This window comes from Marmota marmota, unplaced genomic scaffold, assembly GCF_001458135.2.
Source record: "Marmota marmota marmota unplaced genomic scaffold, marMar, whole genome shotgun sequence".
NCBI lineage: Eukaryota > Metazoa > Chordata > Mammalia > Rodentia > Sciuridae > Marmota > Marmota marmota.
The window spans coordinates 12,344,466-12,371,533 of record NW_025999998.1 but is presented as its reverse complement, the minus strand read 5'-3'; the positions used below and the strand labels follow the sequence as shown (position 1 = coordinate 12,371,533).

General features: G+C 39.2%; 1 protein-coding gene across 1 annotated transcript in view; it reads right to left on the bottom strand.

The window, feature by feature from the left end:
- Positions 1 to 27,068, bottom strand: part of Mamdc2 (MAM domain containing 2) — a 153,875-nt gene that overhangs the window by 32,558 nt on the left and 94,249 nt on the right. Inside the window, exons 8-9 of the mRNA XM_015492912.2 lie at positions 20,138 to 20,281; positions 15,062 to 15,327 (exon numbers count right to left, since the gene is read on the bottom strand). Coding sequence (XP_015348398.1) covers positions 15,062 to 15,327; positions 20,138 to 20,281 — 410 coding nt within the window. The remainder of the gene's footprint in view (positions 1 to 15,061; positions 15,328 to 20,137; positions 20,282 to 27,068) is intronic.

Here is a 27,068-nt window from a genome sequence, read left to right as displayed (position 1 = left end):
CCTCCTTCCTTCTTTCCTCCCTTCCTCCCTCCTTCTCCCTCCCCTCTCTCTTTCTCTCTTCTTTCTCTCTCCCCACTTCCCTTCCCCTCCTCCTTCCTTCCTATTTCCCTCCCTCCCTTCCTTGGGAGTAAAATTCCAGAGCCCTTCATTAAGATGCTACAGACACAAATGCAGGATATGCTATATAATATAAGTATATTCATTTAACTGTTTGATAACTGACAGTAGAATTATGTATTCCTTTCTTTTTAACTTTAAATATTTTAAAATATGATTTTAAAAATTAGTATTTTAAGCCCAGTACCATGGCACAGGCCTGTACTCCCAGTGGCTTGGGAGGCTGAGGCAGGAGGATCTTGAGTTCAAAGCCAGCCTCAGCAAAAGCGAGGCGCTAAGCAACTCAGTGAGACCCTGTTTCTAAATAAAATACAAAATAGGTCTGGGAATGTTACTCAGTGGTCAAGTGCCACCGAGTTCAATCCCTGGTACTCCCCCTTCCAAAAAAAAAAAAAAAAGTATTTAAAAATAAAAGTCATTATCTTGAAATTGCTTTTGAGTAGCAATGAAACTGTGCTTACAAGCAGTTTTGTTTTGCCAAACATCCATTTATTAAGTTTTCAGAGATGGCTCAGGAAATAATACCCCAAAATATGGTGTTTTGGTACACTTGAGTACTTTGAACTGAAGGGCAATGGAAGAGACTCAGAGGTAAAGTCTTTCTCTGTCTTTCTGTCCTGTTTCCTGTTCTCTCTTCTCCTCAAAGCAAGCCATGGAAACTAGAATTCCTCTTCTGCAAAAGAGGGTGGTCATAGAAACTTAAACACCTCTCTCATAAAGCTACCTATAAAACATAGATATATTCCTCTCTAACATTCCCACCCTTTCTGTTTTGGAGTTGTCCATAAAGAAATTCTCTGATGTACCTTGTCAGTTAGTAGATTATTAAGAACCTTATTTCAGAAGAGGTCCTTCCCCATACCTGGGAGGAAGAAATAGTATAATAAAAAGACCAAGAAGAATCTGGACTGGGCTTGCTGCCTCCCCACCTTAGCCTATTACCCTTAGGTCATATCCTTTTTATCCAGTCAAATTTTTACATGGCTGTCCATGCTTCAGCGAACCTTACATAGTTTCCTCTGGGTCTTTGGGTTTTAATTTCTGAAGGTCCCTGTGTCATGTAAAATTTTGATTAAATGAATTTGTTGTGCTTTTCTCTTGTTAACCCATTTTTAAATAATTTTTAAAAATTTGTTTTAATTAGTTATACTCATCTTTGGTAACTGAAGTGATGTCATGAACCCTCATGATGGGGAGGAAAGGTATCTCACTTTTCTATCCCTACATCAGTAACCCAGCACAGGAGCCCAAATCTTATGGAGATCAAAGCTAAATTTCAGGACTGACTAACATGGAACCAGCAGCAACATCTCATCTTCTCCCCAGCTGCTCTTCCCTCACCTCAGAGATGTCCTTCTTTCTTGGCAGATGACATTATCTCCCCAATCTGCATGGAAAATTAGCCCTTTAGGAAAGAATTCCCTAACTTCCTGCATCTACACTTAGACCTCATTTTCACTTGTACTCTATTCCCTCCTAGTAGTTTATTTTGGGAGCAAAGTCTGACCCCAAAGTTCATGTTCTTTTTATCAGGGGTCACAGATGGTTAATCCCACACAATTAATGTTAAAGATCCAAACAGAAAGTAATCTTAAAGAGTCACTGGAACAATGCACATCATAAGGCAAAGAGAGATGGCATTATTTTTAGTGTTTTAGAATCTAATTCCATACCCTGGAAATAAGGACATTATTGTATATAATTATGCCATAAACCTTTCATCACTGAAGGAAAATAGGTGTGAATGTCATCCTGTTTTTTATGTACACTCCTCAGGGGGCAAGTGGTCATTTGATGACTCCTTCAAGGACTCCAGGTGGCCCATGATTTTGTGTGAAAAGGACAGTGCTGAGGTGCATATACAATGGGGCTTTTCTCTGGCCCACCCTCTTTGGTCAGTTCTTTTGCTTCCTTCCAAACAGTTCCTTGACCAATGTAATGTAATGTAATGCAATGGCTAACTTAATTATCATGTCCAAGGGTGGACATCATAGCATGGAGTTATCATTATGGCTCCCTTGGAAGGAGAACATAAAAATGTCACACCTACCAGAAAAGATGCAGAATGTAATCAATAAAGAGTAAAAAGGGAAAAAATCTAAGTCTTTGTCTTAACCCTAAGGGCTCACTCTTCTCCAGATGAATATCTCCCAGGTCAGAAGAAGACAGCAGATACTTTTAGCAGTTCCCTGCAGATATCTAACGAGGAACACTGACTTTGCTCAACTTATGTCTGAGACGTAGACACAACTATTGGTCAGATTTTCAGCAACTGCAAAGGCAAAGTGTAGATCTGACTTGATGAAGAGCTGTGGGTAAAATCTCACATAACTCTAACCCCTTTTCAGCCACACCACAACTTCTCACTCCTACCCTAGCGATAGAGAATTGGGTAGTTTCCACTGCTCAGTATTACAGAGGAACATTACTGGGATGAACATTGTTGCTAAATCTCTGTGCATGACTATAATTATTTCTCGATGATAAATCCCTAGACTAGAATGATTATGTGAAAAGGCATGCATATTTGGGAGCTTTTTAAAATATATGTAATTTGGGGCTGGGGATGTGGCTCAAGTGGTAGCGTGCTCACCCAGCATGCGTGAGGCACTGGGTTCAATTCTCAGCACCACATAAAAATAAAATATTGTGTCCACCTAAAAAACTAAAAAATAAATATTAAAAAATATATAATTTAATTATGATTGAAACATTGAATCAATTTACCCTCATACCATAGCATATGAAAATCCTTATTTCTTTGCATCCTCATCTTTCCAGGTAATGTAATGGTATTTACATATATATGTGTGTGTGTATATATATATATATGTGTGTGTGTGTGTGTGTGTGTATATATGCATATAGGCCTATATACATATATATGCATTTATAAATGTCATTCATACATGTATATGTGTATATACATACATGATATATTTTATATATATACATGTATTTTCATATAAATGTTTGATTTATTAATTTTACAAAATCATTCACTTTTATCCCCCAAATATATATTTATGTGTACATATATTTATATATGTGTGTATGTATTTGGGTCTAAAGTGAATGATTTACTTTTAACATATACAAATATGTATATATGTACATATATAAATGCATATACATGTAAATATATATGCATGTGTATGTATTTTCTTTTCTTTTTTTATTTTTTGCTGGTGTTATTGATTGAATTCAGGGCCCTTCAAATGATAGGAAAGGCCTCTACTACTGAGCTACATTCCCTGCCCCTATGTTTTCTTTCTAAAGTTAAAGATTTATGTTTTACTGATAAATCCAACAAAACAAACAGAATAAAGTATAAATATAGCTATTAATATAAGCTTCACACTCTAGGGTATTATATTTTTAGAAATATTTTTATCCAGTTGATAAACAATTGTTATTTATTATTTTAAAAAATGAGGTTGGAGGGGCTGGTGTTTTGGCTCAGTGGTAGAGCACTTGCCTAGCACGTGTAAGGCACTGGGTTCTATCTTCAGCACCGCATATAAATAAATAAAATAAATGTCCATTGAAAACTAAAAATAAATAAATAAATAAATAAAATTGGATAAATTCATGCTTTTGTGTGTGTTTGTGTTTTGTGCTGAGGATCAAAGCCAGAGGTCTCATGAATGCCAGGCAAATATTCTACCACTGCGCCAAATCCCCAGCCCCAAATTTGTACATTTATTTTCCAGTTGTGTTTCTTTTTTTTTCCTGATTTGTCTGTATATATCCTATTATTTTCCCATTACTTAGTTTATTTGTTGTTTATTGATATTTTTAGAGTAAATTTATACATGAATATTAAATGTATTAGGAGTTCATTATATATGTTGCAGATATTTTTTTCTGTTTGACATTTATCTTTCAGATTTGTTTATGAGACTGTCCTTATTTGGAGAATGAAATGAAAGTACAACCAAATGTCTTGGTTTAAAGACTGAGAGGAAGCAGGAGAGCCACAAAGAGCCAGTTCTTAGGCATTATATGGATATACACATAAGTTGATATTAAACAGAAAAATAGAAGCTCATGGCTCATCAGTTGTGTGGAGGGAGATGTGGACTAGCTGTAGAAAGACTTCAGTAGAGGTGGGTACTGAAAAGATGGAGCAGAAATATTCAGAAAAACATATATAAGAGAAGGAGAAAAAGATGGGGATATCTATTGGGAAAAAAAAAAGGTACCCTCTGGTGAAACTAGCCTTTTTAGTGACTTGTCAGTTTCTAATTGCATGAATTGAGCTTTTAGCTACAAAGGGCAGCAAGAAAGTACCTGATCTATGAGCTAAAACAAAACAACAACAACAACAAACTACAAAAACCAGGGGATTCCTAGAGAATTAACAGGAGGATCTGAAAATAATGTTACATCATTCAGAACCTAGAAAAAGATTCCCTAAAAACACATCAGTTATAAGCAGCAAAACATCCATAGGATATAAATTTGGAAGCTGGAGGGGAAGTAGTACTTTCAAGTTTATAGACAAACCTTGGAATAAATTATTGCTTAACTAAGCTTATTAGTTAAAATTATGAACAAAGAATACCTATTTCTTTCTTTCCACGACTGGGAGGACAAATGTGCCAAACCAGCAATATTCTATGAAACTAATTACTTAGGAAAGTCATGAAAAAAAGATGCCCTGAAATGAACACTATGCTTACATAAGCTATATGTTTGCAACTACCGTTTGTGCTAATCAGTCTTATAATTTTCCTATAAGTTGACACTAAACACAGAAGCCATCAACAAATCCTTGAAAAGAAATGAAACGTAGCAAAATCAGAGTATTTCAACTCTGCCTCATTCATATTTAAGGTAACAGAAATTCCTGAAGTGACCACTGCTGCTGAGTCTAGCTTGAATAACTCAGTGGTAGGCTCCTTTTCCATACTTATATTCAATTTGACATTAAAACTTATTCCACTGAACAGAATAATTTTCCTGTTAAGTATACAGAACCACCCTGATCTGGTTTATAATATGTTGATTATCTGTCAATAATTAATGATCTTGCTATTTCTGTTTTGTACTGAGCCTCTCTGCTTTAATAATTTTGGGACATAAATATCCTGGAGCAGTCTTCCCAGTCCCCAGTGTTCCCAGACACCGTGAAGTGTGGTAGGAAATTCATCTCCTCTCATGTGTCTTCTCTGCACATTGGTTTTTCTGGCTTTTCAATCCCTTTATAGCAGAACATTTTATTTAATAGCCACCTATTAATAAATCTCTCCATCAACTTTCTAGACTTGCTCTTTCATTCAAGCAAACTTTGAACTGCTGTCTTTAAATTTTTCAGAACACCAGGTACCTTACAGTCATTCACATTGGCATTATTTAAGAGCACAATTAAAAGGAAGATTTTTAAAATCCAAATCAGACTTAAATTTCAGGTAGTTTTCCCCCTAAAATAGGAAATATTTTTGTAAGAGGAAATAAAGAAATGGAGAGAGCTATTTCTTTATTGTTTATAAGAACTGCATCGCCGCACATTATTAAAACACAGTTTCTGTCATTATAATAACTAAAAACCAAATAATAAGGACAGACTTGGGGCTGGGGATATGGCTCAAGCGGTAGCGCGCTCGCCTGGCATGCGTGTGGCCCGGGTTCAATCCTCAGCACCACATACAAACAAAGATGTTGTGTCCACCGAAAACTAAAAAATAAATATTAAAAAAAAAGAACAGACTAGAGGTCATCTTAAAACATGTTGTTATTTCATAGGGAGAAATAGTTAAGGCCAGAGTCAAGACTCACAGCCAAGCTTTCTATTCCCGACCTCTTTCAATACAAAGATTTTATTCTAACCAAGTAAACACAAGTCAATGACTTAGAAGATTTCAAGGAAGGGGCTCTTGAGGTAGACCCTGAAAGAAAGGTAGGATCTTTTCAGGCATATTCCTGCAGCAAGATCAATGAAAAATACTTTGAGGTTGATAAACCCTTTGAAGGAGCATTGGAGGAGGAATGCAGAGGGCAGAGCCTGAGGATTTGAGAAATGAGAAACTGCACCAGAGCAGACAGTAATTGACGATCCATCTTTCAGTAAGTATGAAGGCAAAAGGTATGGGACAGGGTGCAGCTTAAATGTACAGAGATGAAAGGAAGGCTTGTTGTTCATCTGTGTTGAGTGCAGGAGGCCAACATATGTTGGCACTGTGACTAATGGAGATTGATGATTTGAGAGAAAGGGAATAATTTATGAAATACAGTCCCAGGGGAAGCAGGAGGGTGAGATCAAAAGTAGAGATGGGCAAACTGGTTTTGACTAAGAGTAAGGATTATACCTCCTTTTGTCAGATTAATCAGGAAATGAAGGTGGCAGGTGAAGATTCAGAGAGGAACAGAACCAAAGGGGTTCATGTTGAATGTCTTTATCCTTCTGGGAGATAAGCCCATGAGGTCATACCCTAAGAATCAACAGGGTTGGGGTCAAGCTGAAAACTTGCGAGTGAAATGCAAAATAGATCTGAATGTCTAGGGTGGAGAACAAGAAAGTCAATGGGAGACAAGATGAATGAAAGGCTTTCCCAGCAGCACAGAAGGGACAGTTAGTCTTACTTTCTCCAGGTGTGCTGAGAAGCCTGGGGCAAAGACAAAAGCAGCAGCTGAGGGTTCCCATGGGTAGGAGGACCAAGGTGATGAATGAAGCCAGGAAGATGTATGGATGGGTAGAAGAAGTGGAAGCAAGCATGACACTGACCACGAGCATAGAATGGAAACTGTGTTGATGGGCACGGAAGGAATCAGGAGAATTGGGAGCACCTGATAGAGGTCCTCAGGAAAAGGAAAATGGTGCAATGTAAGGATGGGAACTTGTTTCAAAGAGAAGAGTCACAGATCTTGTTTTTAGTAAATAAAAATCGTGAAAGTTCCCAGAGCATGCATATATGTATGATATGTATGATGAGTGTGTCCTTATATACATTCTAACAGGATATTTGTATTTTAAGGATTTACACTTAAGTTCTTTGGAGGACACTTTTCTCAGGAGCTAGCCAATAAGTTTTATTTCTCTAATTCAGTGGAGAAAATTTAATCTTCTATTATGGTTTGGATATGAGGTGACCCTCTAAAGGTTTGTGTGTTAATATAGGTGGTAAAATGATTAGATTATGACAGCTGTAAACTAAATCAATGGATTAATCCATCTGAAGGACTAATAACTTGAATGGATTACTGAGTGATAACTATAGGCAGGTGGGGCATGACTGGAGGAGGCAGTTGGGGGGGGGCATGCCTTGGGAATTACATATTTTGTCCCTGGCTTCTTCTGCTTTCTTGCTCCCAAGAGCTTACTTGCTGTCCTCTGCCATGTTCTTCCACCTTCCCAACCCAAAGCAATGAAGTTGGTCATCTATGGACTAAGACCTCTGAAACTGTGAGCCAAAATAAACTCTAAGTTGTTCTTGTTGGGCAATTAGGTTACAGTGACACAAAACTGACTAATACACTTTTATTCTTCTTTTAACAAAATAATTCCCTTGCTATTAATGCATATCCATTGACAGTTATCTTTCTTAACTATTTATTGAATATCTACCCTGTTCCAGAAATTGTGTTAGCACTGGAAATACAAATAAAGAAATAAAGAAGACATAGATCCTTGTTCTCCAGAAGCTTACAGTCTGACTTAAGGAGACAAGCAGGTAAGCAGACAGTTTCAATATAACATGGTAAGTGCTCTGAGTGTAGTGTAATGTGACATCAATAGGAACTATGCAAGACAAAGATTGTAGATCATATGCTTTGAGGGAATTGCCACCTTGAGAGGCTAAGCAAGATTCTTTAATGGAGACCATATCAAGAATTTATGTCACTGAATTCCTCAAACTTATGTAATCACAGAACCCTTGTTCAATGGAACATCTCAAGGGAAGTGTGTTCCATGGGACAAACCCAGAGAAAGGGTGACATAGGTTCCTCACCCGGTGAAAAATATGTATTCATATTTTTCAGACTGGCAAGATGGCGCTTTCTCCCAAATGCATAAGTGACTTTAGATAGGTTTACCACAAAGACTTTAATTTAGAGCAGATCATTAAGTCAGATTGGAAGAAATGGAATGCCTGGTCATTGTCTCATTTACAGGCTGTTTAACTTCCCCCCCCCCCAAAGAAATATTTAATGAAAATGATATCGAGTTCCTCCCTGGGCTTCTAATTAACAGGCAACTGAAAGACTTTTGTGAAAGGAAAAACAGGCTGCAGGCCAGAAGGTATTGCAGGACCTAACATTTGTGCTGTGATGACCAAGAATGTGTTAAACTGGGGATTTTAAGGCAGAACCATGTGTACTTCATCCATATGGAATTTCTGACAATCACTGTAGTCTTTCCTGGCATTTGGCTTTTAGGAAAAGCACTTTGGAGTGAATTGTTTTCTCAACATTTTATTCTCTGGTATATAAACAAGTTCAAGGTAACTCTGGATCACCTACCCTCTATTCAGTAAAGTGCTGGAGAAAACAGCCCCAGAGAACGATTTCACAATTTACACCTTGCAAAAAATTTATTAAGTGTTAAAAAAGTTGTTGTAGGTGTTCATGATTGTGCAAAAGCTGTTGTTTCTTTAAAAAGTCTAGTGCTTCTAAAAAAGATTGAACTCTGACCTCCTGATTTTTAGTTTAAAAAATACAGAACTTCATAGCAAATATCAGGGTGCAGAATTATCCATGTGTTAAATAAATGTTGTGACCCAGAAAATCATTCTTTAGTCTCGCTCTCTCTACTCAGCCAAATTTAATAAATGCTACTGATGTGCCAAGTAATATGCCAAGGGCTTTCACTGTGAATTCATTTGATCTTTGCCCAAATCTTGCAAAGTAGGTACTGCGAGCATGCCCTTTTTACATGTGGAGGAAAGGCAAATGTTACATAGGTTCATAGATTACAAAGTCACCTACCTAGCCCAAATTATCAAGCCATAAATGGCAAAGAACCCACAGCCAAGAGTCTCAAGCATTAAACTAACCCTCCAACTCACAGCTCTCCATAGTCCGTGTTGAACCACCTTAAATTCTAATCCCTCCGAGGAACCAAACTTATTTCTATAACAGAACAACCAGAGTCAATAAGAAAGCTCTCTTTTTAATTTTTTAAATAGATCTTGTGAATTATGGCTGAGTTCCCCTTCTCACCTGATTTTGCACTTTTGGCATTAGCCAGGAAAAGCCTGGAGACCTTTAAGCATTGTATAAAAAGCATGGATTCTGGAGTTAAGAAGTCCTGGGTCCTTTCCCTCAGCCTGGCCGTTTAATAGCTATGTGATGTTGAACAAAGTTCTTAATTTTCTGCCTGAGCTTTTCACATCTGTTAAGAGGGGCAGTAATGCTTTCCTTCTTGGGTAGCTGTGGCAACAAATGGAGTGTTGGAAACAGTTCAGTAAAAGCCCCCACTTTCAGCAGCTGTGGTAATATTACACCGAATCCGTCCATACAGTTTCTTTGCTAGAATGGTCTAAGGGAAATTCTTACCATTTCTATAATTCCTTAAATAGAACTATATATTATAATTTTTGCTAAAAATTAGACTATTTAAGGAAGATAGCAAGGAGTTATTAATTTAATTATTCTGTTGACCTTTAAATGGCCTATGTAAGTATTGACAGGGGAAAGAAAGGCAAAGAAACTTGTGGAATGGAAGACCACGTGGGAAGGCTCAGATGAGGTAAAAAGTGGGCATCTGGAGTGAGGGACAAGAAAGGGGAGAGAGGCTGAAGGATCAGACTTCTCTATAGTTCTGCCCAGGCTTGGCCCTTGCTGTGCAGAGCTCTGTGACCACCACCAGGGAGAAGAATACAGTGCTCATGAAAGCAGGCACTTCCTTTGAGCTGGGCTCTAATGGACCATACTTGACTGGCTTTTAGAATTGGGGTGATAAGGACACAAAACACAGGCAGAAAGGTTTTTCACACAATAATGACAAGTGTGCTGGGTCCCCATTGGGGGCATTTCTTTCTAGTAGAAAGTTGGGTGACCTTGAACTAGTCTACATGCATTCGAGGAAACAAGCTCACTAAAAAGAGATACTTCACTTCTTTTACAGGAGGCTATGGGAATTAGATACAATAACAGAACATGCCCATGCCACAAGGTGGGTTTGGGGAGCATCGTTTTCTCCAGCTGCAAAGGAACAGGCCTTCCCTAGGCCTGGCGAGAGACCTGGATCTCTCAAAGATCCTTGCACCAAGGAGCAGGCTTTGGAGCTGACTGCTGTGCCACTTACCAACCTTAGAAAGCTCACTCATTCATTTCTTTGATCATTCATTGAGTGGGTATATATCAAAGAAAGTGTATTGAGCAGAATTTTTCTGATGATCTATTTTGTACCAGGCCCAGTGCCAGATGGTGTGGATGCAAGATGAATGAGTCTAACAAGGTCCTTGTCCTCGTGAAGGTTAAATTGTCATAAGATACCAGAGATGGAAAATGTACAAGTAAACAAATTAGGTAATTTCAGACTGGGATAACTGCTATGCATAAAATACATAAGCAATATGATGGGGAATAATCTGAGGATAGAGAAGGAAGTTACAGGCCACGTGGTCAGTAAAGTTCTTTTCTGACAGGAAGCCCTTAGCCTGGCACAGAAGGATGTGAACCGGCCTGACTGGAAAATAGCTGGGGAATGAGCAGCCCACAACTAGGCCAAGGCTATGACAAAAGAAAGGCTTTGCGATCCAGGGGACAGAGAGAAGGCTGTGTGACTGTGTGGACTGTGTGCCTCTCTGATCATAGGCAGAGAGAGGGAGATGAAGTCAGCAACGAAGGCAGAGACCAGATTGTGCAAGGCCTTGTAAGCCACAGTGATGGAAGAAACTTCTATTGTAAAGATCCTAGGACAGTTTCATGCAGGAAGTGCCACAATCTGACTCTTGTTTCAAGAATGTGATTCTGGCTGCTCCATGTGGAGTACAGGAAAGGACTAGGTAGAAGCAGAAAAAACATCTGAGAGGATTTCCAAGGAGTTTAGGTGCAATGTGGTGGTTTTGTCTTGGGGATGACTGAGGAAATAGAAAGGGGACACATCTGAGATGAATTTTAAGGATATTCCTTAAGGACTTTGTCTGGAATTAGGAAGACAGTGCTAAGGAAATAGGAATAATCAAACTAACTTGTTGAAACTCGTTTTTTTTTTCACCTGTAAATTTGGAATATGGTGTTGTAGCATATTGTTTTAGGATAGAACAAGAGACTGTTGCTTGGTTCAAAGTAGATACTTAATAAAGAGCCATTTTTTTCCCTGGTTCTGACCTGAGTTGAACTGGAACTCTCTAGAAGTTCCAAAAAGTTCATTTAAGAATCAGTCGTTATAAATTCCAGCTATTGCAAAATGTATGCTAAGCTCAATATGCTCAGAAAAATCTCTTAAACTGTCATAGTTTGGAATAAGTTAAAATATGCACTGAGTTACTAAACCACAGAGAACAGCCAATAGAAGCTTCCAGATAACCTGTAACAGCTGACAAGTATTTGTCCTGTGCTAATTTTAGGTGCTCTGTGACTTAAAACTCCTTTCTAAATGGCAAGAATATTTGGAGACACATGTTCTGTCTGTGGACAGAAACCACATGTGGGAAACAATCAAATATGACATAGGTTATAGTGTCATATTTCTGGAAAACTTTTATCTTTAGGCTTTGAAAGGGGTTCCCAGATTAAGTGGTATACACAAACACCATAGCTCTGTCTCTATCTTTCCAGGGGCAGGAAGAACCACTCACCCAAGTCTGTTGCCACCTAGCCGTGGGCTCAGAGGACTGTCTCTCAGCATTTCAGGGTGGAAACCTGGGCAAGAACCCTCCACGTACATGCACTTGCCTAGGTCTTTAGCCACTATGAAACCTGCTGGTCTGACATGCCTGGTTTCAGTGTAGCTTAGCTGAATACAAGTCTGAAAGTCTTTCTTATTTCCTTTCCCGTTTTTATCATGGTTAGTCATTTAGAGCAACAGTTCTTTTTTTTTTTAAGAGAGAGAATTTTTTTTTTAATATTCATTTTTCAGTTCTCGGCGGACACAACATCTTTGTTTGTATGTGGTGCTGAGGATCGAACCCGGGCTGCACGCATGCCAGGCGAGCGCACTACCACTTGAGCCACATCCCCAGCCCTAGAGCAACAGTTCTTGCTATTGCATTGCATATAACAATCAACTGGAGGCATTTAGTAAAATACTGATTCCAAGACCGGGATTCTCTCTCCCCACATGTGGGCCTTCTTTGGAAAGTGCTCACCTGAAGCGTGCTGTCTTGTCCAAGGTAATGCCTTTGTTTTCCTGTGGCAGCCAGCATCCAATGACTGACGGATGCATGTCACTGAAGACAGGACTGCTCAACCAGGGACAACTGAGAAAGGGCACAGAGCTTCAGAGTCACTGTAGGTCAGCTGAGACCTCCACTGACAAGTCCAAAGCCTGCTTTGCCTAGTTCTGCTTCTTTCCTTTCCCTTCCTTCTGTAGTGATTCCAGGAGGATGGCCTCACAGAATTCCTGCATGCTAATCTCCATCTCTTTGTTTTCTTTCCTTCATTTGGGATAAATTTTGGGCATTAGCACTTGAAGAGCTCCCCAGAGGATTTTAATGAGAGTCCATAAGCCCTATTCAAAAGTCAGAATGTCGCAGTCAATAACAGCCATTGAGCATCAACTGTGTGCCAGGAGTTTACTAGATTTTGGGTTCTGGATGGAATAGGAAGAAAGAAATTAAGAAAGCTGATTTATGATTGTAAAGCTAGTAAGTGGTAGAATTAGGATTTGAAATCAGAGACATTGTGTCTATGTTTTCTTCAGGAGGATGAAGGAGAAGTACAGGGTGCACAGGAAACCCTTATCTGTTCCCGGGAGTGGTGTCAGAGAAAGATTTTCTGAGGAATTGAGATTTGAGGTTTAAGCTGAGATATAAATAAGAAGAGTCTAGGCAGAGGCAACAGTGTGGGCAACGACTCAAGCTAGAAAGAGCTGAGTATGTTCCAGGAACTGATTGTTCAGGGTGATTAAATGCAGAGAACAAGACACAGAGCTAGGGAGGTGGAAAATCAGGGGAAAAAAAAAAAAAAAAAAAAACAAGAAGAGAAAAACAAGACCCGGAATTGGAGTTTGAATACAGCAATAGGGAGTAGGGATGAAAACTCTCAATTTTCATTTTCTCTCTCATCTTAAATAGCTTATTTAGAAAATATATTTTTAAAATTTTTAGTTATAGATGGGCACAATATCTTTATTTAGTTTCCCTATTTTTATGTGGTGCTGAGCATCGAACCCAGGGCCTCACATGTGTGAAGCAAGTGCTCTGCTACTGATCCACAACCCCAGCTCTCGTCTTAAATAGTTTTTGTATGTTCATTTCCACCTGTATATGTTTTAAAATACCTTTTTAGTTGTAGATGGACACTAAAGTGGATTTTAGTGGACTTAGTTTCCTCCTGACTTAATACATGCCTCTATCAGGGACAAGTGGTTCTCTCACGCTTTATCAGGGATCTACAAAGAACTACAGGCCACCCTCAGACATGTATCCAGAGGTTTGTGGTATTGAATTGTATCCTCTCCTCATGTGCATGGAGCTGAATCCATGACTAGCTCCTTCTCAGGGCTCTTAGAACTTCCCTGCCCCACTGGGTCTGGATCCATCACTCCCTGTCTCTGGGGAGGAAGAGTGCTGTTGCTGGAGACTTGTGAGCAGACAAAAGGACAAATTTTCTGGACACCCTTATATACTGGGAGGTTTGCTCCAATTCCATGGGAGTCAGGAAGGAGCAGGGAATGAGCAGATTCCTAAATAATCCAAGTGTTTGCCAACAGAGTGTAGGGGGAGAGGAGTAGGGTGATGAGCAGGAGTTAGAATCCAGCAAAGTCTGAACCTTAATCTTACAAACATTAGCTCAGCTGGGTCTCTAGTTATCATTATTATTTTTTAATATTATTTATTAGTGCATTATAATTAAGAGTTGTCATTATTTTTTATAACAATTATCCAACCTATTCCTCTATTTTCCTGTGCAGTTCTTTCATGAGACAGTGACAGCTACACTATATTTAGTTGCTTATATTAATCTTCTATTATCTGTGATCTCCTTCTCAAGGATAGAATCTGAACCTTATTCTTTATATCCCTTGCACTGAGCATATACCCAACACATGGTACCTGAATAAGAAATAAATAAGTGAATGGATAAATGAATGAAAACCTGAAAGCCAAATAAATGAACAAAACACTTATTATATCCTTTTTAAAAAAAAAAATCAGCAAAACAAGGTTTTTGTTATGGTTTGGATATGAAGTGTCACCCCAAAGCTCGTGGTTCAATGCAGGAATGTTCAGAGGTAAAGTGGTTGGATTGTGAGAGCTCAGAGGTTTGTGAGAGTTGTAACCTAATCCATCCTAGTTTGAATGACTGGGTGGTAACTGTAGTAGGTGGTGCAGCTGGAGGAGGTGAATCATAGGGGTTGGGGAGAGTGGGGGTGTGTGTGGTGGGGGGGTGGGCTTGTTCTTCCCTGTAGGGCCCCCTTTCTCTCTCTCTGCTCTTTTTTTTTTTTTTTTTTTTTTTTTTTTTTTTTTTTTTTTTTTTTTTTTTNTTTTTAAGAGAGAGAGAGGGAGGAGAGAGAGAGGAGAGAGAGAGAGAGAGAGAGAGAGAGAGAGAGAGAGAGAGAGAAATGTTTTCATATACTATAGTCTGAGGACAATCTACAGGAGACCTTAAATGAAAAATAACCAAACTCCCTGGATAGTCATGATCTGGAGACCCAGATTAAAGAAGAACTGAAGGAATAACTTGTACATGGCTGGGGTAGTGTGTGGGGGCAGGGCTGAGAGCCTAAATATAAGGGACATAACACATTACCAGCTGACAGTGACTAAACAGGAATTCACTAGTCCAGTCCAACAATTGCAAATGGAAAAAAGATGTATCCGTTCTACTGTACCTTGGTAGGCATGGGCTTCTTAAAGGTGATTTCAGCTTGCATCCAAACACCCCTTGGGGACTCAAGCAGGGACCAAATCTTCTCTTGAACTACGTGATTTTCTTCAAAGATATAAACTGCTAAGGTGTCACTCATTTTCAAAAACCCATAGATGGCATAATAAAAACGTAGGCAATACTGTAAGTTTCCAGGTAAGGAGGGACCATAAAGCCTTCCAATGTAGCCAGGCTGAGAAGTAAACTTTGTGTTGGCCAGCAAGTAATATCCTGTCAACAAGACAAAGCATTTAGTGTAACAGCAAGGCAAAATAATCTACCTCAGATTATCAAGTGGCAAATGTGGCTAAAGGTAGTGGGATTTACCAGCAGAAACTATTCCCATAGGCTACAATGCAAGAAAGGTTTAAAAAATATTTAATTTTTAGACGTAGTTGGACACAATACCTTTATTTTATTTATTTATTTTTATGTGGTGCTGAGGATCAAACCCAGGGTCTCGCACATGCTAGATCAGGGCTCTACAGCTGAGCCACATCCACAGCCCCAAGAAGGGATTTTTAAGTGATAAAAAACATCCATGTGCCTCCATTGCAAATGAAACCTTCTGCAATCCTAAGTCATTTTCATGAACTAGTATAGATTTCCTACTTCATAGGCCCAGATTCTAGTCATCAGTTAAGAGTAACACTTTTCATAAAATGAAAGGGATGAAATCAGCTTGGGGCTAAGAGCTGCCGATGTGAACGGGCTGACTTAGGTGGTACGCATAGTACCAGGTCATAGTGAATGGAAGGCCCAGAGTTTACTTTTCCTTCCTCTCTTTGCAGTGACCAGTAGGGCTGGAAAGTATGACTAGCTGGTCTGACAGGCTTTGTGGCATTTGTGTGTCTGGATAGACCCTACTCCTCTCCTGATCATGTGTAAACCTGTCCCCAAAGAATAGGTTTCCAATCAGAGGGTGCTGAAGATCTATGTTCTTCCCTTATTTCTTCTAAATAACATAAAGAAGGACAGGAACCTCTCCCTCCCACCTGTCCTTTCACCCACAAAGTCAACTTAAAATAGGTCTATGTATCCTAGAAAGCCAGGGCAGAAAAGAAAAAATAAAAAACACATTAGTTTTTATTCCCTTTTCTGCTCATCCTCCTGTTTTTATTTATTTTTTTTCTTTCTGGGCACCTCAGTGTTTGCTCTACAGTTTAGTTCTAACCAGTTATTTAACTCACTTTATAAGATGAGGAAGAGAGACACCAAAGCTCACTCTCTTTCCTCTTAAGGACATGTGAGGGCACAGTGAGAAAGAGGCTGCCTGCAAGCCAGGAAGAGAGGCCTCCCCAGAAACAACCCTGAGGCACCTAGGCCTTCACCTAGCCAGCAGAGCTATGAGACAATGCATTTCGGTTGTTTAAGCAGCCCCGTCTGAGGTACTTTGTTACTGCAGCCGGAGCAGATTAATATGGTGGCCACTCAAGAGCCAGAACAACCTTTTAAAATCCTAAATTTAATCCTTATCTTCTCTGCTTAAAATCTTTCAATGGCTTCTTGAGAAACAGATGTGACTCCATTTTTGAAGATAGCTTCTACCTCAAGGCCTGTTCAGAGGGAGGGAGCGTGACCCTTGTCCTTGGAGAAACCCACAGAGCACTCCTGGGCAGATAGCCACCTGCTGAGTTGTTTGTCTGCAAATAACAGGAAAGATCTGCAAAGCTAGGTGTCCCTGACTCAGTTAGGCTAAGTGAGGACCCATAGCAACCCTCCAGCAACCACTAATCAGCATGAGACAGGGAGAATACCTGGGATGCCAGATGACCCCCCAGTAGTCTGGGTGGTTGATAACATGGTAGGAAACCATGTAGTTTTGCACATACACCCCTCACGGATTAAACCAATCAGTTCAAACCAATCCCCCTCTCTTGTACTAACCAATCACCCTTCCCCAACTTGTTCCCGCCAGTGAATGTGCTAATCAATGTTAAGAGTTGTTGTTTGATTTTCCCGTGGGGTGAAATGATTTGCTGTGTGATGCTGTGATGCATAGAGTATACCTCCAAAACCTATAAAATCTCACTGAACAAAGGACTGGGACTCACTCCTCAGGACTGCTGCTTTGGAAATGGTTGTTGAGTCCAGGCTCAAGCTTGCAATAAAGACTCTTGTGTGATTGCATCGGATTCAGCTCCTGGAGGTCTACTGGGGTCCCAAGAATCTGGCATTACCTTCTCATTTTCTTTATGATCAAATCCCCAGCACTTACTCTGGTCTTCCGCATCCATAACCTATCTCCCTCAATAACTTCATGTCTTCCACTCTCGCCACCACTTCCCCATGGTACAGTCATGCTAACCTTCCTATGTGTTGGTGTGATCAGCTCTTTTCAAAGCCTTTACAGACACTTTTCCTCTGTTTGGTTACTCACACTCTCTCAGCTAATTGCAACTTCCCTCAGAGAAACCTTCCCTGAATCCCCAAGCCAAGTCAGGTTCCTCCCTGGATTGTCATATTCACTGAAGGAGATCAGATGTGTTGCTGCCAGATGAGCCTCTTTGGAGTGCTGATGATTTTGAGTTGAAGAATACTTGAGAAACAGCAGAGGCAGAAAGTGTAAGGATGGACTTAAGCCTGAGCCATTTTAAAACTCCAGTTTGAAATCTGCAGTTTCACCAGCCAAGCCTAGTGGAGCCCTCCAGTATGGTCCTCAGGCACAAACAAGTCACTTCTTCCTACCCTGATAAACTCAGAGTGAAGCCTCTGGCAGGTTATCCTTACCCGATAAGAAGGAAAGGTGAAAAGATCAGTGTGGGGACCACCAGACCAGATGTTTTAACCCCAGGGTAAATGATGTCACTGAGAGACCTGGTGGCAACTGATAAGGATTAAAAGAGGGGTCAAAAGCCCCAAAATTTGATATAAATATTGGAGAAAATGAACAGACATTCAGCCAGTCGACAATGATGCCCTCATGTTGAGAACCTGATGAGGACCTGGACTGACATCCTAATACTTTTCATTGTTTGCCGATCCTCTGTATTTTCCTCACCTCTCAGACTCTACAGCCACATCTTTACCCCGAGAGCTGCAACTTCTCCCTACAACCCTCTCAGGAGAAGCCTGCCTTGGTTCCTGACCTGATCAGACCTGTTCCTGGTCTGAGTGTGCATCTGCTGGACTTTAAGCCTAAGGCTTGAGACTTTTGATCTGACAGGCACAAACAAGTCACTTAGCATGCAGAAGGAATGTCTGTCAATTAGCCTGTCATGATTAAGTGTGTTTGCAGTGCTTAGAATTAATCTAGAATTGTTTGCTGTGAATTGATTATGTCTATTGCAGTGCCTAGCATTGAGGATTGTCATTTTCTTGATTAAGAACCTATAGAGTGAAATTGTATTGAGTGATTTAGGTGAATAAAGCATTGAGTAGGGCAGAAGTACGTGGACATTTTTTATTTCTCCCCTGTACTGTATAAATCACACCTTTGACCCATTACGACAGCAGGGCTCTCTGCCCTCCCTCTTTCTACTTAAAACCATGTCATAAAACTTCCCATGAACAAGGTGTCTTCCCAGCACCCTGTTCCAGGAAGGGAAGAGTATTCTAATCACCAGGGACTGGGAGTTAATATTTTTTCTATTGGGAGATGATATTAAAGTGGATTTGTACAAACAAACATACTAAAATAACCCTTATCTTCCATTACTTTCCCCCATGTATGTCCTAGTCACTTTCCCATAATTTAGTATCCCTGGAAGCTTCAGCCCTTTTCCTTTGTCTTGTCACTTCTGCACAGTTTAATCATTCTTCATTAAAATTGATAAATAAGCTCTCTCAGGCCTATGTGTTTCTTTAATTCTTCAATTTTTCTTATGAAGACTATGTAAACATACTAAATAAAATGTGTATGTTTTTCTCCTGTTATATGTCTTATGTCAGTTTAATTCTCAGCTCCAGCCACAGAAACTAGGATGGAAAGGAAGATTTCCTACCTGGCAGGAATAATTTTCTTCCTGAGAAGTGTATTGTGTACACATTTTTCTAACGTTTCGCTTATCCATTGAAATGATTGTCAGTCAGCAAGACTAGGATTCATATCTGACTCACCATTACTGTATATTCTGGGCATTCATCTGGTCAGGTCAGAATAGCTTTTCTAGGGCCTGCATTTCTACAAATTGGGAAATCTCTAAAAAAAGAATAATATCAAATAACAGGTTCAATGTTGTGATGGCCCCTTCTAAGCCCTTTCTCAGGGCCTGTGCAAGTGAGGGGACCTGTAACTTCAGTTTTATTGGCATCAGGGTAAATTCACCAGGATATGAATACCTGATGAATAAATGAATGAGACAGTGTGTGCCTTGTGATGAAGCTCTTTCTACCAGTCTCTCCTGGGGTGAGATCCACAAAGGATGTCATTAAAGAAATATGAATCCATACACAAGGTGCTCAAACTGATTTCTAAGAGCTCCTCATAGATCACATCCATTGTTCAGTAGCATCTTTTCTTCCCATGATATATATTTTTACACGCAGCATAAAATATATAACATACAATTACCATTTTAACAATTTAAAGTGCACAATTCAGCACATTCACAATACTGTACAACCATCACAGTTATCTTGTTCCAGAACAATTTCATCACCCCCAAAGCAAACCCTGTATCCATTAAACAGTCACTCCTTACTTCCTCCCACTCCAGTCCCTGGCAACCACTAATCTGCCTTCTGTCTCTATGTATCTATTCTGGAGAATTCATATAAACAGAATCCAATAAATTTGAAAGAGTATTTCATTTAAAGTGAACAGCAAAATAATTTTCAAAGGCTTGACTATTTAATTAATAGGCAGATACTTTTGCTTGTATAGCCAACTTGAATTACATTTTTAAAAAATGGTCAAACACAACATTACTGATTATCTTTACTTCCTCAGAGATGCCTCCCTGCCTGCCTGCCTGCTGGCTTGCTTGCTTTCTCTCTCCTCCTCTCTCTTTCTTTCGGTTTTGACATAGGTAAGGAGTAAAAATGGCCAATGATGCATGAACACCACACCAAGATGTCCCATGTGAGACTCCCGACTTACCAAAGCCTGTAGTGTGGTCTCCAGCCCGATACACGTTTGGCTTTACTTTCACTCGGGTCCAACCTGGACCTTCTTTATCTTGGTAAAAGTTGCAGAGATCTTCCTCAAAATTGCAGCTTGCTTCCACAGCACTGAAAGGAAGCTCTGAGAAAATGAGAACCAAAGTTATAGTCAAGCCCAATGACCTCAAAGGACTACATCAGCTGACTGACAGACATGGTTACAGTTGTGCCAGGGGAGACTATGGAGGTAAAACACAACAAAATATTTTTACTTGAGTGGCAGGCGGATGGGTAGCATCAAACCAATGTTTAAACATGACAGGAAAATTGTTCTTTTCCTCTCTATGGGGAGGGGAGGAAGAAGCTCTGTTCATCACATTCTCTTAAAAATAAATAAGTACCAGATTTCAAGAGGAATTTCCTCTTGGGATGTAAAGATTCAGAGCATTTGTTCATATCCTTGACAGCTCAAAATTCACTCAAAGTTTAAAACAGAAAGGAACAGATTTTTAAGAGATTCTTAATTTTTCTGTAAGAAATATTATTTTGAAGATAATATTTTCCAGAAACAATTTTCCTTTGTTGATGAATCTCTGTCAGAAGTATAGCCCGGATCTGTTTATAATTGGCCTTGGTAGTAGGAGCTGATGTGCTTGGAGAAAATCAATACTTATTGTAAACCACACAATTCCAAGCTACACCATTTTTTTTTCAGTACTAGGAATGGGGCCCAGGGGTGCTGTACATCTCCAGCCCCTTTTTATTTTTATTTTGAGATTGATCTTGCTAAATTGCCCAGGCTGGCCTTGAACTTGTGATCCTCCTGCCTTGGTCTCCTGAATAGCTGGGATTCCATAGTAGCTATAATTCTTAATAGCTGGGATTCTACTACCACCACACCTGGTGCGTACCACCATACCTGGCTCAAAAGTTGCACCAGTTCTAACAGGGGGCTGCTATTATTCTGGCTTTGCAGAGTTCTGGTATTATTTATCTTGGTCTATAAATATCACCACAGCCCAGATTACCTGAAGGGAATAGACCATAAAAGACAACTGCACTTTTGAGAATAACATCTAGTCCTATTAACAAATGACTCATAAATCTCACTATTTAGATTGTAGATTGCCCTTTGGGTCCAGAGGGGATGTGGCTATAGTAGTTTGAGACATGTTCAGTCTATCTAAGTGTGATCCTGGTCTGCATGCTGGTAGAATATTCTGGGGTCAGGGAGAGGGGATGCTAATTTGTATAACTGGGTAATCATCTTGAGAGACATTTAAGTTCTTCCTGTGAGCTGGTGGCACAGGAAGCTGTTTAGGGATAAAGACTCACTTGCTTTCAATTTGTCAATTTTCAAAGAAAGAAAACTTTCAGGTGGATTTAGAAACTGGCCCAGATTAAAGAGGGGGAAAGAGGCATGACACTAAATGCAAGGAGGGATCCAAAATTCAATCCTGACCCAGAGAGCTATTAAGGACATTATAAGAGCAATTGGAGAAATCATCATATGAACTGAAAGTTAGTTGAAAATATTGTATAAGTATTAAACTTCTCAAACTTTGTAATCATTCTTTAGTTCTGTTGCCGAATATGTTTGGTTTTATAAATACATAGTGTAAAGGCTTGATGTTTGCAACCTACTCTTTTATTTTATTTTTATTTTTAGTTGTAGATGCTCACAATATCTTTATTTATTTATTTATTTATATGTGGTGCTGAGGATGAAACCCAGTGCCTCACATATGCTAGGCAGGCACTCTACCACTGAGCTACAGCCCCAGCCCCCAACATACTCTTAAGTGGTTGCTAAAGCAAAGAAGGCAAAATGTTAACACTTTGTAGACTCAGAAGGAGAGTATATGGCAGTTCTCTGGAATATAGGTGCAGATTTTCTCTGAGTTTGAAATGATACAAAAATGAGTCTCAAAAACACAAAATTAAGAAAATAAGTGACTAACAACACATAACCAAAAGTGAATAGGAAGAAAATATTCCTGTATAACTGGAACCTGATACTATCTGAGGTCATGTGCTATAGGGACAAACTTTAATAAGCCAGGCAGGAGAAAAGGAGAGGAAGAGAATTCTCAGTATCCTAAGGCTGGTGGATTAGTCCCCACCTAGTCTGTCCTGATTCTGTCATCACCAGGTTGTATCTTTAAGCCCTGAAGACAAAGTCTGTGAAAAATGAGTCTGATGTCATACAAACAAGGATCCTTCAACATTCTCCCATGGAGATTTGAGACCACAGGAAATCTCATGATGCTCTTAATCTTAGCCAATCCTCTGCTATTTAGTAAAGAAAAAACAGAGGAAAATCCAAAATCTACAGATGGCCATGAAGCTTAGGAATTGGTGTGGTATTCCCATTTGCCATGCACAAAATAAAATTATTCATCAGGAATGAATCTCAAAGCAGCACTTTTGGGTGGCTGCAAGAGAATCTTAGCCCATTTATTATATGTGTAGGATGAGGTGGCAGATAATAGTAAAACCTAAAAGTTTATGGCAGTTTTTATTTCTAACCACTAAAGCACAAAAGCAACCAAGATGTCCTTCAGTAGGTGAGTGGGTGCAAATTGCGGCATATCAAGAAAATGGAACATTATTGCTGAAAAGAAATGAGCTACTGAGCCACCAAAAGACATAGAGGAAACTTAAATGCATATTACTAAGTGAAGGAACCAATATGAAATAGCTAAATACTATGAGTTCATCTATACGGCATTCTAGAAAATGCAAAACTAAGGAGACAATAAAAAGATCAGCAGTTGGAAGGGCAGGGAGAGATATTCTGTATAACACTACAATGGGGAATATATGTCAGTATAAATTTGTCCAAACCCATAAAATATACAATACCAAGAATGAACCTTAGTGTAAACTAGAATCTGGTTGACATTGATGTTTATTGGGGGAGAGGTATGTAAAAAAATCTCTGTACTTTCTGCTCAATTTTTCTGTACACTTAAAAGTGCTCTAAAAAATGAAGTCTATTAAAAAACAAAACAAAACTTGAAAGTAAGCAAGGATCATGGTGATGAACGGAGTCACCATGGGTGATTATATTGAGTGTCCTCATAGCGGGATTATATTGTTTTACTAAATACCTAGTCTTAGCAGCGGATTTGTCTGTGGTCTGATATAAACAAAATCTCAAAAGTTAACTTTAATACTAAATCTTCTTCCCCTAGAATGCTCATTTGCCCTAAGACAGTATGCAGTTGTGGAAGATGGGGCCAGAGGGCTTTTTTTTTGACTCACATAGAGCTGCCTGGAGATCAGGGGTAGAGGCCAAGCCTTTGCTTCAAGCTTGTTTATGGGTCAAGTGGTGATCACAAAATGAGCTACTGGGGAGTGTTAATAAGATATTCGAAGCACAGGAAGGAATCAGAAACAGATGGAAGCCCCTAAGCATCAGTTGATGATCAGGAAAAAAGATACAAAGCCCCATGAAGCAAGTTACCAGAAAAGCATCATCATGTAACTTTTAATTACTTGGTTCTGACATTTGAACTTCTTGGAAGTAAGAGGCTTTGAAGATAATCTAATTAGCTGGAGTGTGTTACAATTGAGAAGAACAGTTGGGGAGTGCTTCTCATCCTTTCCTCTGCTCCATGGAGTTCATGGAGACCAACTCATCATCAGTTCTATAGATCTAAGAGGCTCATCAGCCCCTGTAGTACTAAAAGAGAGACACTGAATATGGTGTGCTCTGAAGGCTGCTAAATTTGCAGAGGAGCTTTATTTCAAATAAGCCAGGCCCTAAAGCAGGTGGATACAAACCAAAGCTGTCTTGGGGAAGAGTGAGTGGGACCTGGCATTCTCCTGGAGAACATTGATGACACATGGGGCTGGGCCACTGACTAGGCAGAGAAGATTCAAGGATTCAGGTAGTGATCCTCTGAGAGGAATACAGTGAGTGTCAGGGCTCTCTCCAACCTTCACCTGGGGATTAGGTGGACTCAAGCACAGAGAAGATTTGGGGCCTGCAAACGGCAGAGCAGTGGGGCTATCAGTTTGGGATTGGGCATCCAGGCAGGATTCCTAAAAGTGAACAGGATGGCTTGTGAGGCATTCAAAGACTTCTCGACCAAAAGGAGAGCATATTTTTAGAGTGTTAGCTCCAGTTCAAGGGAATTTGTGAGGTGCTATAATTCAAAGTGGGGAGGCAAGTATCACTGTTTTCTGGAAGAATTCCGGGGCAATATGTGATATTAGTGTTAAACATCTGTAATTATGTGATGCATTTCAGGTCTGTATTAACTTTAAAGCCAGCTAGATGGTGGGAATGTGATCCTTCACATGTTGAAATAATTCCTGTCTCAGACTACTAGGGAGATGAGGAAAGAAAACTCTAGATCCAGCTGGGGAAAGGAAAGACAAGAAGTCTGGAGCTAACCAAGATAAGGAAAAAAAGTTGGCACCTGTTATAAAACAGAAGGGCATAAACTATTTGTGAAATGCAAGATGAAGTATAAAAGTCAAAGGGTTAAGCTTCTAGAGACTCTGAGTCAGCCCCACAGCTGCTCAGTGAAGTGGATTCAGTTGACACACAGGCTGTGCCTGCTGCTGGTTTTCTTTCACTTCAGTCTGACCCCCTGTTCTTCAGAAAAGGGATGGACATATTTTGAAACTTGAATTAATAATATTGCCTCACAACCAATCATTTTTTTTTGTCTCATACTCTATGCTATGGCCGTAACAGACATTAACACATAAATCTTCCCAACCACTCTCTGAAACAGATTCTTCCATCTTTGCTCCATAGTTGTGAAAATGGAATCTCAAAGAGGTTAAATACCATGACCAACATCACACAGATTTTAAGTGGCAGAATAGGAATGTGAATCCAAATTCCCAGTTCTTAAGCATAACACTGTGATGATGGAATTAAACCACTTTAAAGCCAAGTTGGTGTGGTGGGAAGTTCTGAAGACCAGTATGAAGCCTCCATGAGCCTACTGGTATAAAAATGAATTCAGAGGGGGTTCCTGTAGGGAAGACGTTTCTATGTGGGCTGTGTTTTTACAGACTGAGGGCTTACCAGACATATTAAATGGGTCTCATTTTGCTGGAATTTTTCCCTTTCACTAATCAGACCACCAATGTAGTAGGCAAGAGCTTATACATATTCTGAATCTTTTTAAAAAGCAGAACATTTATTAAGATTGATCCCATTACCTCTCAGCTACTTCTTCATCTCACCCTCTATCCAGTGCAGATATTGAGTAAATATTTCTTCTCTCACATATATAACATGGAAATATAAAATTCAATATAACTGTCTAGTAACAGAGAAGAGGAACATCCTAAAAATACTGATAAAGAGGTTGTGAAATTATTGCTAACATAATTAAAATATTAGCTGGTGGAATTAAGAAGTCATCAAATTTTAGGAGAAGTGAAACAGTTTTGGTTTCTGTGTTTTTGTCAAACTTAGATACTCTTTGATATTATTTGGGTTCAATCACTTAAAATGTATAAAATGGGAGCTGGGTGTGTCACTCAGTGGTAGAATGCTTGTGTGAGAGCCCTGGGTTTTATATGTAGCACTCACATACACACTCGAAAAATGATAAAACATGTAAATCCAGCCTGATTCTATCTATTCTTTACTTTTTGAGGAGGGGTGTACGAGGGATTGACCTCAGGGGCACTCCATCACTGAGTCACATCCCCAGCCCTATTTTGTATTTTATTGAGAGACAGGATCTCAATGAGTTGCTTAGCACCTTGCTTTTGCTGTGACTGGCTGTGAACTCACAATCCTTCAACCTCAGCTTCAGGAGCCACTGGGATTACAGACATGCGCCACCCCACCAAGCTATTTCCCTACTTTTTAAAAAATTAGAATTAGAAAAAATTAGTTTAAGCAAATTAGATTTCTAATTTGGAGATAATAATTTAGCTCAAGTAGAAAATACTATTTTTCTTAGTCTCCTTGATAGTAGAATATATCTGAAACCCTATTAAACTGACGAGCAAGTCTCTTAACTGAAAGTCAGGTTCAGAAGTTATTTCCTGGGACTGGGATTGAGGCTTAGTGGTAGAGCACCTACCTAGCATGTGTGAGGCACTGGGTTCAATCCTCAGCACCACATAAAAATAATAATAAAGTAAAGGTATTGTGTCCATCTCTAACTAAGAAAAAAATTCTTTATTTAAAAAAAGTTATTTCCCATGCTCCAAAACCTAGAACAAGTACTCATTAATAAGATGGGTGATCAGAGTGTCTCCCTGGGTCTCTCCAGGAAACAAATTCATTAAATGGTAAGGTTAATGCCATTGATCTAGGTTATCATTAATATATTGTCATCTTTCTTATTCTAAAACATTTATTTCATAATACATTTTGAGTTAATTTGCTTATTTATTTTCTCAGGAAGTAAAAAATTTTCTCTCCAAACACCAAAGTTATGGCACTGCAAAATTTTTCCATGATAAAATTATCTGAGGGTTCTTTTTGAAAGAGAAGGTAATTAAATTAAGAGATGTAATATTTAGTCAAAACTATTGTAGAGAGATCTATCAACACTAACATCCTTACACATAGGGGCATAAATCTTGGATACTTAAAGTTGGAAGGAGTTTTTATAATTCTATTTGGTAGATTGTGAAAGTTTTTTCCCATATCCTCAGCCACCCATTTATGGGTCCAAGATATCCTTTAAAGAGAAAGATGGGCTGGAGTAAAATCGTGTTATTTAATTTTCTTTTTCCAGTAGGCAGGGAAGATGAAAATGCCTTAAGATATAACTGGCCTATGACTTCAGAAAAATTAGATTCACTCTGTGAGGGGAAAAAAGAGGATAATAATCCCCCCAAATTACTCTTTGGTTGATTAACTTTTAAAGGATGAGAATGAGGAAATAAAAGATAATTTAAAGCAAGGCCTGACCACAGGCATCTATTGAGAAAAGACA